Genomic DNA, 16,890 nt, shown 5'->3' on the forward strand with positions numbered 1-16,890 from the left:
ATCACAACCTAAAAGTTGACAGTTATGTTTTATTTGGTGATAATTTTTAGGACTTCAAGCCTGGGCGACAGCATCTTAAATGTACATCAAGAGATTTTGTTGTTGTTGTTTAGTAGCTAAGTCATGTCTGACTCTTTTGCGATGCCATGGACTATATAGCCTGCCAGGCTCCTCTGTCCATGGGATTTCCCAGGCAAGTATCCTGGAGTGGGTTGCCATCTCCTCCTCCAGGGGATCTTTGCCACCCAGGGATCGAATGAGTCTCTTACATCTCCAGCATTGGCAGGCGGATTATTTACCACTGAGCCACCAGGGAAGCCCCCATCAAGAGATTATTGTTAATGAAAGGAAACCATATTTCCCAAGTTAAGGAATTTAGTGCTTTCCTATGTATGGGAAGGTGTACTCACTGAACTCATTCCTTTCATGTGCATCTCAGCTCTCTGGGCCCAGTATCCTGTGTTTTTGTTTTTTTGCTCAGTGCTCATCTTGGGGAGTGGCTGCAGCCTAAGGGCTGCAGTATTACATGTATTGTTTTCCTTCCTGGTGGCCTTTAGGGCTCAGAAATCAACATGTTCATGACTGTGACATCCTTGTTTACTAACATGGCAGGAATGCTCCATTTCTCAGTCATCAATTATTCTCAGAATTCAGTGAACAAAAGAATTTAGAATCAATCACTCAGAGTTCTGTCTGGGTTTCCCTACTTAGGTGCTATTCCTTCTCCCTAAAAGGGAGGCAACAGTGTCTGCTCCGGCTTACTTGAAGTTGTTGGAGGGACCAATGTGCTCCATTGGAAAGACAGATGCAGTTGCTTCTGTTAGAGCGACCAGAGTAGCTGAGCACTGAGCAATGCAGTTAAGGTAAATCCAGCTGGAGGACACTTTGGCGAATAGAAAGGCAACTCTCTTTGCCCTAAGTCTATTTCCTGTCATCTCAAAAGTGGTTAAGAGGGGGGAGAGAAGTGAAGTGAAAGTCGCTCAGTCGTGTCTGACTCTATACAGTCCATGAAATTCTCCAGGCGAGAACACTGGAGCGGGTAGCCAGTTCCTTCCTCCTGGGGATCTTCCCAACCCAGGGATGGAACCCGGGTCTACCGCACTGCAGGCGGATTCTTTACCAGCTGAGCCACAAGGGAAGCCCACGGGGGTGAGGGGGCAGGGGAGAGGTCAGAGGGATTTAAGGAGCTTGGATGCAGAACCCCCCTGCCCGCAGCTGTTTAAACTTTGCTCCTCCCATCATTGGTTCATCCATTCATCCGACAAGTCCTCCCTGTGCTCCAGTCGGGTACCGGACACTTGAATCGGCCGTGCGGGCCACGGAGACGAAAGGACCGAGAGGGCGGCCTCGGGGAGCCCCGCGGCTACTGATCCGGCACCGAAAGCGGGACCGCGGGCGGCGCGGGCGGCGCGGGCGGCGCGGGCTCCCCCCGTCCGCCCCCTCCCCAGCCCCCTCCCCAGCCCCCTCCCCAGCCCCCTCCCCAGCTCCCTCGCCCGCCTGTCCCCCTCCCCCACCTTCCTCGGGCTCCTCCCCTCTCCTCCCCGCCCCCTTTCCCCGCTCGCCCCTCCTCCGCCCCGCCCCGCGCCCCGACCCCCAGCGGCCGTTGGCGGCCGCGTCTCCATGGCGACCGCGGGCGGCTGGCCGGAGGCGGGCCCGGCGGCGGGTGCGGGCCCTCGCGGCTGCCAGAGGCCGGGCGCTGCTACTCGCGGGGCCTCGGACCTGGAGAGCGCGGCGCGGGGCAGGTAACCCGCCCGAAGCCCGGCCCTTCGCGGCTCGTCCCGGGGGCCGGGGCCTAGCCAGGCATGGGGTGGGGGCGCGGGCGCGGGGCGGATGGAGACAGGCTCGGTCCGACCTTGCGAATTCAGGACAGATTCGCTCTAAATTGGAAGGTTTAGGTTCTAGGTGTGTGACTTGGGGTGAGTCACCTGGCTCGTCTGTCCCTGAGTTTCCTTGATATTAAAGTGAAGGATTTGAGAACCTGCAAAATCAACTCATTCACCTGAACGTACTGGGCAAGTTTCTGTTCCCATTTCTGCTCCTTGCCCTTCCGCTCGCTCCCTCGCAGTTTTGGGATCTCTTAAATTCCTTTCAGGGTGACTTAAGCCTGCCAGTTTTCTCTTTCTACCACCTTGAATGCGGTTTAACTTTCATTCAGAGAAGTTGAAGTGCCTTTTAATACTTGACTATTTATCCTCATAGATTATTTTTTTTTTAATAAATTTATTTATTTTAGTTGGGGGCTAATTACTTTACAATATTGTAATAGTTTTTGCCATACATTGACATGAATCAGCCATGGGTTCACATGTGTTCCCCTTCCTGGACCCCCCACCCACCTCCCTCCCCATCCCATCCCTCCGGGTCATCCCACTGCCCCGGCCCCGAGCCCCTGTCTCATGCATCGAACATGGAATGGTGTTCTGTTTCACATATGATAATATACATGTTTCAATGCTATTCTCCCAGAACGTCCCACCCTCACCTTCTCCCTCATTAAAACTTTGTTGCTGGGGAAAACTTTTTTCTTTTACTTTAGGCAGGTACTAACATCCTTATTTTGTGAAAGAGGTGAGCAGTGCCTACAAAGCCACTGAGGAACTGAAATATTTCAGTCTATGGGCAGTTCTTAACCTTTTTGTGCTAAATCTCATAGTATACTCACTGTAACCAAACCCAGACAGGGGCAAAGAGTCTATTCAGACAAAGGCAAACCTTTAGAGGACCCACAGGAAGGAAAGCTTAAGTACGTTCAGCTGAGAGTGGTCTGGAGCAGGAATTGATTTTACTCACCTTATGTGCTGGCTCTTTGCAGAGTACCTGGCACCAAGCTGTTGTTCAGTAGATAGTAAATGAATGTTCATCTCAATCAGTAGGATCTGTTTCAACTCATCACTAAGCCAGTGTCATAAATACATGTGACACACACACCCGCACACACGTGTGCAAGTTTCTACATTTTGTTGGAACCAAGAGCTACTATGCTGAGAAAAACTCGTAGAACAACATGGTTTGCCAGTAACAAAATTTTCTTGTTTTAGAGGTTAATAAGGTAAGCGTTTAAGGAATCTAGATCATTTTTCCCCCTCACAGGTTACAAAATCAAGAAATACAAACCAGATGCAGCAGTTTCTTGACATGGAGAACCAAACCCATAATACATTGGGGTAAGTGCTAAGACATTTCTTTTTAATAAGTTGGTGCTTAACAGAGCCAAGAATCCCCCTGCTGGAATGTGAATTTGGAAATTTAGTATTAATAGAGGATGTAGCAATTATTTTTGGTGAGGAAGTTGAGAGAAAGTCAAATGACTTTAATTAAGAATCTATAGTTCGAGTCTTTCCAGTTTTGACTATCAATCAGTACTCAGAAGTCACTCTTTTCCATCTTTTAGTGAATTTCTCCTGGGGTGATGGGTACCCACATGGGCCTCACGTGCCCCTGCGTTTCCACAGTGTAGCAGCTCCTGGCTGGCTTGCTCCTTTTCTGCTGTACTGAGTGTCCAGGCACCCTCTAGGCTTGCCCTTGACAAAGTGAAAGGGAGAGTCGCTCATTCGTGTCTGACTCTTGGTGACTCCATGGAATTCTCCAGGTCAGAATGCTGGAGTGGGTAGCCTTTCCCTTCTCCAGGGGTTCTTTCCAACCCAGGGATCGAACCCAGGTCTCCTGCATTGCAGGCGGATTTTCTACCAGCTGAGCCACAAGGGAAGTTTGCCTTTGAAGCTGGACTCAAAACTTAAGCACAGCTCCCAGACAGATTTGTGTGTGTGTTAGTCAGTCAGTTGTGTCAGACTCTCTGTGATCTCATGGGGCAGGCTCCTCTGTCCATGGGAGTCTCCAGGCAAGAATACTCAAGTGGGTTACCGTGCTCTTCTCCAGGGGATCTTCCTGACTCAGGGACTGAACCTGGGTTTCTTGCATCACAGGCAAATTCTTTACCGACTAAGCCGCCAGGTAACTCCTCAAAACTGCAGCATGAACTGGGTATTTTCTCAAAAGTTTCGGAAAGCGATAAGGAATAGGGTTTGTATGACATCTGCCATTGTAAAAAAGTAAATTCTTTTTGACAAATGTCTGTCCTGACCCCTTTGCTGCCACCAGCATCATAAAGGTTCCTCTTTCTCCTGTTTCATTAGCCAGCTGACCCCTGGTTGACCCCCCAGAACTCGGAGGGTGGGGGCAGCAGAGAAAGTGAGGGTGAGATCGTGTTATTATATGCTTGATATTGACTGTGACTGACTGCAGCACTAGTCAAACCACGCCGGGTGTCTCACTTTCAGTTATTCTGCTCAGACCGTGACTTGACATCAGGCTAAAGCAAAGCTGCACAAGTCTGGATAATAAAAGCTATGCCTTATGAACTTCTACAGCATACTCCTCCTCAGAACAGCCCTCATTCTACAACTAATAGAATTGAATGTATTAGAGCTTGGCGTACTCTAAGTTCTTGTTGACAAAGAGACCCCCAAATACGGGGATTTAAAAAAGACTGTATTTCTGTTTCACATACAAAGTCAGAGATGAACAGACCAGGGCTGGTAGGGCAGCTCTGCTGACCTCACTATGTGATTTCCAGCTCTGGGCCCAAAATGATTGCTTCAGGTCCCACCATCATGACTGTGCTCCTGCCGGAGGGAAGGGGAAAGAGCAGGAGGAGAGAGGGAGACCAGTCCTCCTAGAAGTGTGACCTGGAAGTGGCAAGCCTCGCTTCTGTTCACTTCCCATTGGCCAGAACTTAGTCCTGGGCAAGACCTACCTGCAAGGAAGGCTGAGAAATGTGGTCTCTAACTGGGCAGCTAGGTAGTCAGTTAAAGTTTAGAGGAGCTATAATGAAAGGAGTGAGAGATGGCAACCCACTCCAGTATTCTTGCCTAGAAAATTCCATGCACAGGGGAGCCTGGCAGGCTATAGTCCATGGGGCTGCAAAGAGTTGAACACTACTGAGCAACTGAGCACACACACACACAATGAAAGGAAGAAGAATGGATATTAGTGGACAACTAGCAGCCTCTGTCACACTGCATTTAGAAAGGTAGAAAAAAAGAAATAAAACAGGAACTTGGCCTAGAATACACAGCTGGGTTACTGGAGGAGGTAGGATTTGATTTCAGATATGTCTGGCTCCAATCCCAGCATCCCTCGCTGCACTGTAAGTGGATAGCAGGAAGGCGTGGGGAGCGGCCTGCCTGGTGTCCGTAGCACAGCCAGACCAGGATTCTGGATTGAGAGGGGGTAGACCCCTGGTATGACAATGGCACTGAAGGCTAAGATGCAGATCGAAGGTGTTAAACCTCGGGCTGGGTACCAGATAGCACTTCACTCCTGGAAATCTGAGGCCGTGGAGACTGCTGCTTCTCATCATTCATTCTTTTGGGAAAAGGTGTGGAAGACTGACCGTATGCCAGGCACAACACTAAGCTCTCTGACTCATACAAAGGCGTTTAAGGAACTTAAAACTTAGTAGGAAACCATAGAGCTTGTTTGGGTACAGTGTATTTGGAAACCAGAAGTGAATGAGAATTACTGCAGGTTTCCATTTGGAAGCCACAGCTCACAACAGACATGGGAGCAGACCTTCTTGAGCATGGTCTCCAAAGAATGGAGAACCAGGTTGGGTTTGCCTCTGTCCCGTGCACTACTGAGAAATATGTAAAAATTTAGATCATGAAAATAATGAAACCTCACTCATCAGGGATTTAGTATGTGCTTATCAAATGGTGTCACCTACATAACACAGTAATGTTTCGTGGGACAACCTTCATTTGACAAACATTTATCTAAAGTCTATGATGAGCAAGTCACTGGTCTAAGCACCAGGAAGACAGTGGTGAACAAAGCAGAGAGCACTCCTTCAAGGGCTTAGTATGCTAGTGGGAGATATGAGCATGTTTCATGTGGCGATAGGAGGAAGAATAAACAGGCTGAGGATGAGAGGAAGGGAATGTGAACGGGGTGGTCACACACGGATTCCCTGGTAGGGTGGTGTTCGAGCAGAGCTGTATGTCTGTGAGAAGAAAGTTCCCAACAGGAGGAACAGAAAATGCAAAGGCCTCAGGTGGGAGCTTTTACACAGAGCATTTATGATGTGAGTGAGCCATTATTCTCTGACCTCTGGCTTATAACAGGTTTTGGTTTTTGTTTATCCAAGATTTCCTCCCCAGGATAGGTATTTGTGCCATAATAATCAACTTGAACTCCTTCTAAATGAAACGATCACATTTAAGTGAGTTTGCCCTTTTTGTTTTTCGAGTGGTGTGCCCAGAACATAAATAATTATAGAATGAGTAAAAAATCTGCTTTTTATAAGAGAACCTTGTCTACATTCTTCTTTTTTTCTTTTATTATTCCTGAATTTCTACTCTTGTTAATTTGTCATTCTGTGTTTTATTTTACTTATCTTGCTCTGATTTCTGAGTTGAAAATATGATTCAGTTATTTTCATGATTTCTGAATTTCATGATTTCTTTGAATAATATAGCATTTAAAGCTGGAGTTCCTCTTGGGCTCAGCTTTGCTGCAGGCAATAGGATTAGTGTACCCACTTTCATTTTCTTAAATTGTCTATTATTTCGACTTTGACTTCCTCTTTGACTCAGTAGATATTTGGGAGATGTAATTTCCAGATATAACTTCAGGTTTTAATTATTTTTTTATTCATTACTTTTTAATCCTCCAACATCTATGGTCATAGAATATGACCTGTATGATATTTTGGTTTCATAAAGATTATTCTTATGATCTGTTGTGTGATCACCTTTCATAAATGTCCTCTAGGCATTGAAAGCAAATGTATATTCTCTTTTGCTTAAGAAAAAAGGTTTTAGAAGTTTTACATATATAATCAAACTGTTTAATTATTATTATTATGTTCAAATTGTGTGCCTTTAAAATTCATTATTACCTTTTTGTCTATTTGAGCTGTCACATTTTAAGAAAGATCTTTATTATAATTGTGATTTTTGTCCAATTCTTCTTGTATTTCAGATAGTTTTTATTTTATGTATTTCTGTATTCTGTTGCTCAATATATTGAGGTTCATGGATGTTATATCTTCTTGGTATATTGTATGATTTAGCCATGTAGAATATCTCACAAATATAAGTGAATGGCTTTTTTTGAATTTTACTTTCTTGTTGCTGATATTGCCATCTCTGTTTTCTTTTTAACTTGCTTTAGCCTGTAATAGCCTTGTTCATCCCTTTTGTAAAGGAAAAAATTCAGTCTTTTCCTCTTTTTGTAGGGAAAAACCTCAGTTCTTCCCTACTGTGTCTTTCTTCCCTGTGTGCCTCCTTTACCTTCATAGAAACACTTCACGTCTGACACTTGTGGTCACCATATATGTGGAGGTTTCTCCGCCAACCAAGCAATTCTCTGGAACACAAGCTGGGAGTCCTGCAATTCAACTCAATTCTGACACTGTCTACGCAGAAATAGCATTAGACCCAACAGGCTGAGGGCTTGATCCTACAAGACTTCCTGCCACCCTCTTCAAACTCCAGTTGCAAGTCCAGGTTGTCACCTGTGCTTCTGACCAAACAGTTATAGGTAACCCCCTCCATGGACTTGATTAATTTGCTAGAGTAGCTCACATAACTCGGGGAAACACTTAACCTTTAAACTCTTACTTTCATCCAGTTTATTAAAGGATACAGATGAGCATCCAGGAGCTCGCTAAACCCTATCAGTTCAGTTCACTTCAGTCGCTCAGTAGTGTCTGATTCTGTGAGGCAATGGACTGCAGCACACCAGGCTTCCCTGTCCATCACCAACTCCTGGAGTTTGCTCAAACTCATGTCCATCCTCTCGTCCCCTTCTCCGCTTGTCTTCAATCTTTCCCAGCATCAGGGTCTTTCCCAAGGAGTCAGTTCTTCGCATCAGGTGGCCAAAGGATTGGAGTTTCAGCTTCAGCATCAGTCCTTCCAATGAATATTCAGGACTGATTTTCTTTAAGATGGACTGGTTGGATCTCCTTGCCGTCCAAGGGACTCTCAAGAGTCTTCTCCACCACCACATTCAAAGGCATCGATTCTTTGGTACTCAACCTTCTTTATAGTCCAACTCTCACATCCATACATGACCACTGGAAAAACCATAGCCTTGACTAGATGGACCGTTGTCAGCAAAGAAATGTCTCTGCTTTTTAATATACTGTCTAGGTTGGCCATAGCTTTTCTTCCAAGGAGCAAGCGTCTTTTAATTTCATGGCTGCAGTCACCATCTGTAGTAATTTTGGAGCCCCCCAAAATAAAGTCTGTCACTGTTTCCACTTTTCCCCCATCTATTTGCCGTGAAGTGATGGGACCGGATGCCATGATCTTCGGTTTTTGAATGTTGACTTTTAAGCCAACATTTTCACTCTCCTCTTTCACTTTTATCAAGAGCCTCTTTAGTTATTCTTCGCTTTCTGCCATAAGGGTGGTGTCATCTGCATATCTGAGGTTATTGATATTTCTCCCAGCAATCTTGATTTCAGGCTGTGCTTCATCCAGCCTGGCATTTCTCATGATGTACCCTGCATATAAGTTAAATAAACCGGGTGGCAATGTACATCCTTGACATACTCCTTTCCCGATTTGGAACCAGTCTGTTGTTCCATGTCGAATTCTAACTGTTGCTTCTAAACCCTATACTTTGGGGATTTTCTTAGAGGCTTCATCATGTAGTCATGATTGATTATTAATTCCTTTTTCAGCCCATCTCCCTGTATAAGAGAATGGAGCGGGGAGAGGTGGGACTGAAAATTCCAGACTTCTCATAATGACTTGGTCTTTCAGGTGACCGGCTATAATCCAGGAATCATCTAGGAACCTGCCCAGAGTTGCCTCATCAGATCAAAAGAAACTCCTGTCACCGAGGAAATTACTCAGATGTCAAGAACCGAGGTCTAAGACCAATATTAGAGCAAAAGATGCCCCTAGTGTTCTTATCACTTAGGAAACTGCAAGGGTTTTAGGAGCTCTGTGCCAGGAACTGGGTATAGAGACTAATATATATTTTCTATTATTTCATACCCTCATTTTCAGTCATTTTTTTTAATATCGTATGTGTCTCTTATAAGTAGCATATAGTTAGGTTAATGCGTGTATACACCTCAGTTGGAAGGTCTTTGCAATTAAAGAGAGGATTTTTTTTTAATTAATTTATTTTAATTAGAGGCTAATTACTTTACAGTATTGTAGTGGTTTTTGCCATACATTGACATGAATGAGCCATGGGTGTACATGTGTTCCCCATCCTGAACCCCCTCACCTCCCTCCCCATTAAAGAGAGGATTTTATAATCATTAATATATTAACATTGGATCTGTTTTGCTTTCCCAATATTTACTAGTCCTATCTAGTTTTCTTCTTTTTCTCTTACAAGTTCTATGTCCTATTTTACAAGTTGTTGATTTATATTTTTTACAAACATTTAAAATTAGATTCCTCTTCTGGCTTCCCGAATTTTAACTGTAACTTTGACCTCTCTCAACCCTGGTAAGACTTCACCTTTAGTACTGTTTTTAATTCTGCATTTGCTTATTCCACCTCCAAGAAATAATCTAAATTTCTAGTCCTGATGGCTATTAACTTATATATAAAAGATTACATATAGGATAATGTTAATTATTTTATTCCCCTTTTAAGAATTCTCTATAGCAGCTGTAAATTTGATTGCATTGATTATTACTGTTTTACAGAATCTTCCTTGTTCTCAATTTAAACTTTTTAAAATTCGTTTTTAATTTGACTCAAGTACTTCCTTAGGTGGTCTTTTAATAAAAATGACCAGAGGTGGTATACCTCTTAATTTTTTTCATGTCCAGATGTCTTCTTGTTCCTCTCATACAAGAACTCCGTAAGAGTTATTAGTCCCATGGTCTTGAAGTGTGAGGTGTTACATGGAAAGTCCAATACTAGTCTCATTCTCTCTTGGGTTTTTTTTTTTTTTTCCTTTCTTTCTTTCTTTTTTAGCATCTTGAGAATTATTGGATTTCTGTTTATCCTTGGAATCTACAAATTTACCAGGATAACTTTCTAGGTATAGAACCTCTCTCAATCCCTTCAAAGCATTTGGTGAGCACTTTTATTATTAAAGATTTAAAGCTTTTCAGCACAGTGAATTTTTTCTTCTGTTTCTTTGGTTAATGATTCTCCCCATATTGTTTCATTCTCATCTCCTAGAACACCTATATCTTTCTCCTTTTTTTCATAATTTCCATCATTTTCTCTTTTGCTCTATGTTCTAGAGGAATTTCTTCCATTTTCTCATTTTTATTTCAGCAATGATTGCATTTTTTTTAATTGCTTCTCTTGAGTTTTTTTAGTATTGACAACAGTGTTTTTATTTCCAATATTTCTTTTTTGTATGTTTATTTCATTGTTCCTTATACTTAGTAAATTGCTTTTTTTTATTAATATAATACACCACTGACTCATTAAAAATACAAGTAGAAGTGTTTGAAGTGATCTCTTGCTTCTTATATTAACTCCTTTAGAGTCAGTCATTCTGTGGGTGTATCTCTGGTATATTTCCCTACATTCTTCGATTTGTCTCTTTCGAAACCCCAACTGCTCCACAGCCCAGCCTTTCTCCCAACCTCTGCTACTCTCAAAGAGAAATCAATTAGGTTTTCCCGAGAAATCAGTCCACCAATTACATTGCAGCTACAACTTCCTGAGGGCCCAGCGTAACCACCATCCAATGTGCTGTGTAGTCAAATATATTTAAGATTATTAAATCTCATGTTTAATAAACTTATTTCTGAAGGTCATTTCTAGATAGGAATTCTACAAATGCATTGAGCCATGCTAAGGTCAATAAAAACACATACGTAGAGTCTCCAAATGTCTGAATTCTGGAGTGATGTTTTGAAAAATGTCATTTCCTTGTATAAGTGAATGCACATATGATGGATTTTTTCTTTAAAATACCTTTTCTAACTGAAAAACATTTATCTAGATTTTTCCTTTACTTAGTTATTCATGTATGTAATTTAAAAAATCATTTGGTTATCACTGTTACCAAAAAAAAAAATGCAATCCCCTGTTCCTGCCCTAGTTTTCCACTCCCCAAAAGCAACCACTTTCAGTTCTTTTGGCTGATTCTTTTGGTATTTATTCAATATCTCTAAATAACAACCTTACATCGCTACTTCTTGATTTTTCAGTTTCGATCATTATCTGTTGACGTCCACGATACTTATTTTTCATACTCTTACCTGCTGCGTGTGTGAACATGGGCACATGCACACATACAGATACACACACACTTCCCATTCCTCCATTCTCGCAATACACTGTCATTTTGCTTGGGTCAGTATTCTGTTTGCCTTGTTATGACTTTATAAATACCTCTAGCTTTATAAATACTCTTAACCTCTGAGCCATATATCACAGTATACCGTGATTGCTTTTCCTTTCTTGCACATTTTGTTTTTTCCTGGAGCTAATACTTCTAGTATCTTAATTATAAATTTTTTTGAAGTTTTCTCCTTTCTGGGTAATTTTCTTCAAATCATATCTTTCCACTTGTATTAGACCTCGTTGTGTGAACCGCTTTCATCAGATGTCTGTGATCTCGGACTACTTGCTCCTATTTAAGAATAATGGCATCAAAAGCTGACAAGAAGCTCCAGTGTACACGAGCAGGGCTTGTTGACCATGGTCTTTGCTGTCTGGTCATTAGGCTAATCTCTTCTGTCTCAGGCTTCTCAGTTTCCAGAGAACATGATTCTAAATTCTTCTGCTTACAGGGTGTAAGTTGGGCAGCCAGCATTCACCCCTGACTTCCAGAAATACCTAATAGGTTGCTTCTTGGTTTTCTCCAGTACCAGCTCGTTTTTTTTTGTTCTTGTAGGTCTAACCTCTTAAGTTAAAAATATTCCTTTGCTTTATTTTAGTAGGATTTGGGAAGGAAGCAAAATTTGTTTGTTCCTCCATCTTCAATAAAAAGTCTCATTTTCTCTACTGAATCATTTATTTCTACTTTTTATTCTGTGACTTATATCTTATTCATTGATCTTGTTCATAGAATCTTGTCAAATCCTTTCTAAAAGTCTAGGTGCTACACAATCTACCAGAATTTTTTATCTGCCGTGAAAGTTGTATTTTCAGAGACCAAGGCAGATGAATATTAAAGCACGTTCTCACATCTGAATTCAGAAAAACCCTTCAAAGGATTGCTCTTCTACGTGTACAACTTTCTGAACCTTCAGAGTGTCCTTTCCTTCTGGGAGAGATTCATAATCACAGCTTTACTTGCCTATTTCCTATGAGTCAAATACAGTTTTAGTTATAGCTTGTAAAAATTCTAATATTAGTCAATATATACTTGTAGTTTAGTAAATTGTAATGTATTATTTTTGCACACTGAAAATTATTTTTAATTTGATTGACTCTCATGGTATCTGAATGGCCTAGACTATACCCTGTTATTCTCCCTCCATCATACTTTATCTCCCACAAAATACACATATTCCTCTCCAGAATAATCGCATTTAACAAGTTCCTGTTTCTTGTTTCTCTGAAGAAGCAAAGTAAAGTGGTGAAAAAGTGAAAGCATTAGTTAGTCAGTCATGTCTGACTCTTTGCGACTCCATGAACTGTAGCTCACCAGGCTCCTCTGTCCACGGGATTCTCCAGGCAAGAATGCTGGAGTGGGGTGCCATCTCCTTCAGGGGATCTTCCCGACCCAGGGATCGAACCCTGATCTCCTGATTTCAGGCAGATTCTTACCGGTCTGAGCCACAAGAGAAGCCCAACCTAGGGTAAAATTTTGATATCTCAGAATTTGAAGTTAGATCCTGAAATATTAGCATAGTGGTAAGTGATTGTAAGAATTCAATGAGTGATTTGGAAAGGAGAGGAAAACACTTAAGAAAGGGAGGGAAGGAAGGCAATAGAAGGAGGAAGGAAGGAGGGGAAGAGAAAGAGTCCTCTAAAAGACTTGTTAAGCTCCTGTTAAGGCAAAGATTAAAAATTACCTCTGTGTGAGATAGTACTTTTTATAGGATGGTGTTTACAAAAGTTTAGTTGTATTAGTTACAAGTTACATTTTTTTTTTTTTTTAAAGGACAAAGCCATAATATGTGTAAACCTAGGCATATATATCAGGACCTAGGCACACTCAGCCTGACCTGACATTCCCGGCATTCAGTGGTCTGCCACTTTGGAACCACTTGGAATGCTTGCGAACCTCTTGTCAGAGAACTGGTATAACAGAGAGGTGCCAAAACATGAAGGTGGTGGGAACAGAAGCTTGTTAGTTCTCTCCCCTGGCGGAGGGGTGTTGGGGGAGGAAGTGATTTCATTAGACAGGAGTTCATGTAAAAGCTATGTACAAAAAAGAGCTTAACAGAGCCAGCTGCCTTATAGAATCATGCAGTGAAATGGCTTCCAGTTTTTCTCTAATAAAAGAGAAATGAATGCAATATCTTATGCTAATCTTATGGTTTTCAAGTTATATACTACTTTTAAAAAGCTCAAGAATATGAAAAATGGATGGATCGACAAAATAGCTGACTCATTAAGGACAGCCAGTCAGTGTCCAGATGTAGTCTGTCCCCATCATGTGAGAAGCTGCAGTGTGGGGTACGAGGCACAGTTGGTGCTGTGGCCCAGGACCCCTGGACGCCCACATCGGGTCTCAGCTTGCGGACAGTCCCAAGGGACATCTGCACCGTCGTACACACTCACAATGGCAAAGAAAAGCAGAACACTCTGAGGGGTGAATGATAACACACCTTCCACAGTGCCCCTGGGTCTATGGAGGCACCCCTGCCTGGTCCGCTGTGGTGGTGTTTGCCCCTGGCCAGTGGGCCGCCTGAACCCCACCCCACACTCGGCAGTGATGCGAGTTCCGTCCCCAGGTAGCAGCAGAGGCGCAGGCACAGGCATGGGGTTCCCCGCCTGGCAGTGATGAGGCAGCACCCACTCCTCTGCCGGAGCCTTCTCAGAAAAGGCATTAAACACAGCATTTAAATAAGACCCAGAGTCTTACAACACAGTACCCAAACACAATAGGGGTTTTATTTTTCTGGAGGTTGGCAGTTCATAGCTACACTGTGGTGTACCATCAGGGATTTGTGCAGCTAACAATGGAGCAGGGGGACAGATTATCACACATCAAAGAGGATATATTCTGTCAGAGGGTGGTGATGACTACTTTGAGGAAAAGTTCCACAGGTTATGGGGGTAGAGAGTTACAGAGTAAACCTGGTAAGGTGACCTTTGAAGAGAATTGTCTTTGTACGGACATCCTGGGGGTGGCCTTCCAGACAGAGGGAACAGCAGAAGCAAAGGTTCTGGGGCAGGAGCATGCTTAGTATTTTGAAGGAACGAAAAAAAAGGCCAGTGTGTTTAGAGGAGGAAGCCAGGAGGAACAGAGAGGCAAATAGGGCTTTGCAGACCTGGTAAAGACTTTAGATTTCACTGTGTAGGATGGGAAGTCCCTGGAAGACTTTGAGTAAAGCAGTGACATTTTCTGACTTAATGTTTTGAAAGGCTCGTTCTGGTTGCTATGTGAAGACTAGGCCATTGCAAGGCAAGGGCAGGAAAAAAAGACAAGCTGGACTAATTCAGTGGGAGATGGCAGTGATTTCGATCAGGTTGGTAGAAATAATGACAAATGGGGAGGTTGTGACAGAAGAGCTGATAATATTTAGAAATCATAGACTGGATATGGGATGAGCAGGATGGAAATGAGATAGTGGACTTCTGGCCCATCAATTGGAATAATAAGATTGTCATTTATTAAAATAAGGGAGACTGGAGAAAACGCAAGCTTGGTTGGAGACGCCTGTTACATATCCAAGTGAAGCTCAGATAATTAGCTGTAGGTGCAGGTCTAGATGAATCTTTCTGCTTTATTACCCTCAGTGTGTGGCTTTATTGTTTGGCATCACCTTATGATTGCAAGATGGTTGAACCACCTCCAGCAGCACAACTGCCTCAAGGAAGGGAGCAGAGGAAGGGCAGTGAGTAAATGCAGAAGAGTGCTGCCAGATTTTATTTGGAGCGCCTAGGAGGCCAAAGTTCTGAAATAAAGATTTGGATACAAGTTGTTTATTTGGGAGATGAAAGTATGGACTATTAGTTTCCTATGACTGCTGTATCACAAACTTGGTGGTTTAAAACAATCAAAATTTATTCACTCACAGTTCTAGGGTCCAAAGATCTGAATTCAGTATCACTGGGCTAAAATCGTGGTGTCAACAGGACTATATTCCCTCTGAGTGCTCTAGGGAGAATCTGTTCCTGCTTCTTCAAGCTTCGGGTGACTGCCAGCATTCCTTGGCTTGTGGCTACATCACTCTGATCCTTAAGGCCGGCACTTTCACCTCTCTCTTTGGTTCATCTTCATATCCCCTTCTCTTGTGTGTGTCAGATTTCCCTCTGCCTCTTTCTTAGGGCCCACTCAGATAATGTAGGATAATCTCCCCATCTCAAGACACTTAATTTAGACAAAGAACTTTCTTCCAAATAAAATAACATTTATAGGTTTCAGGGATTCAGATCTGATATCTTTGGGGACCATTTTTCAGCCTATCACCTACAGGATTGAGGAATTGAAACAAGGAAGGGCAGGTTATCAAACCAAGTTATGGCTGAGAGTGACTGGGGCAAAACCCTGATGGGAAATTATGAAACACTGTCTAAGTCACAGCCCTTAGAGTTAGTCCATCCAAGAAGCAAGTGAGAGTTTATACACCAGTAGCCAACAGTTACAGGTTGAAGGGCTTCAATTCCCCATCACTTCTGACCTGTCTATCACACAGGAGTCAAAGAGGAAGAGAGTCACTCAGGCAAAGAAACGCAGGTTCTGTCCACTGGAAATCAGGCGTAGTGCCCAGAAGTGGTGAGCATGAGAGGTGTGTGGACATCAGCAGTGACTGCTGTGGCCTTCCTTTCAGCTGCTTCCTGATAACGTCCACTACGTTTCATAGGCCGGCTTTCGTTCCATGGCCAAGCACAGCTCCAGGGGAGACTGGGAAAGGTAGCCATGTTCTCAGCCAGACGCAGTTCCATACTGAATAACACACCGGAGCTCTGTTAGCATGGGGGAAAGGGAGGAGGGATGTTGAGGAGACAGCCAGCTATGCAAGTGGTAAGGATGACTCAGACTAGGGTTTCATCACTGGATGTGGTGAGTAGTGATCAGGATTTAGAATATTGGAGGCAGTGCCGATAAAACTATTGTTCTGAGGTTTGAGGAAAACACAAATCTAGGATCATGAAGGGTTTTTATCTGAAGCAACTGTAGCAGTGGTGCCAATTAAAGAGATGGATGGACTGGAGTGGGAGCAGGTTTGTGGCACAGGGAGTCTCTCACTCTGTTCTGAACTTGTAAAGACTGAGATGCGTATAGATATCCTGTGGGAATCTCAGTGCTGACTAGGTAGTTGGATAGAGAAGTCCAGAGCCCAGCAGCTCAGGCTGCAGATACTGATTAGGAAGTTATCGGAACAAGCTGGCACTCAAGTTCCATTAAAAATTTCCACTATTTAGGAAACAGTGTATTTCTTAGTTTTCTAGCATTGGAAAAACAGATTTTTATCAGTGTTTGCCTAAGACTCTACTGTTAGGATCTAGTGAAATAGCTGGCTGTAGTTTTAAATAGAAAAAGAGTAAAATGACTGTCCTCATATGTACTAACTCTACAGTCTTTCATTAAATAGACCTTTTGGGCAGGAGGGAATTTTAATTATCTTAGATATTGGCTTATGGAATCCAAGCTATGGTTATTGGTGGAAATCAATAATTAAATGTTTAAGTAATCAAAAAAAGTACCAAGGGTAATTTTAGATTTTGAAAATGGGATAACAGTATAGTTTAGATACAAATTAGATTTGGAGTTTATTCTTTCTCAGTGGCTTAATAAGATGTCCAGATATACTTTAATTTCAGCCTCTCC

The 16,890-nt window shown here is 42.7% G+C and overlaps 1 protein-coding gene across 31 annotated transcripts in view; it reads left to right on the forward strand.

The window, feature by feature from the left end:
• Positions 1 to 705: 705 nt before the first annotated feature.
• DEUP1 (deuterosome assembly protein 1) overlaps positions 706 to 16,890 on the forward strand; it is a 120,588-nt gene continuing 104,403 nt past the window's right edge. For 12 of the 31 annotated variants that reach the window (XR_014067512.1, XR_014067511.1, XR_014067501.1 and 9 more), the window contains exons 1-2: positions 1,621 to 1,742; positions 3,091 to 3,164. Coding sequence is in view for 10 of the 31 variants with exons in the window: in XM_081536598.1 (XP_081392724.1) it covers positions 3,118 to 3,164 (47 nt within the window). In the remaining 21 variants the exon portion in view is untranslated. Of the gene's footprint in view, positions 864 to 1,620; positions 2,013 to 3,090; positions 3,165 to 8,771; positions 8,972 to 16,890 lie in introns of those variants that run through there. The other 19 variants (XR_014067505.1, XM_081536605.1, XM_081536610.1 and 16 more) reach the window with 7 other exon arrangements.

Source organism: Giraffa tippelskirchi, chromosome 10, assembly GCF_054371585.1.
Source record: "Giraffa tippelskirchi isolate mGirTip1 chromosome 10, T2T-mGirTip1v1.2.pri, whole genome shotgun sequence".
In the NCBI taxonomy this organism is placed as follows: Eukaryota; Metazoa; Chordata; class Mammalia; order Artiodactyla; family Giraffidae; genus Giraffa; species Giraffa tippelskirchi.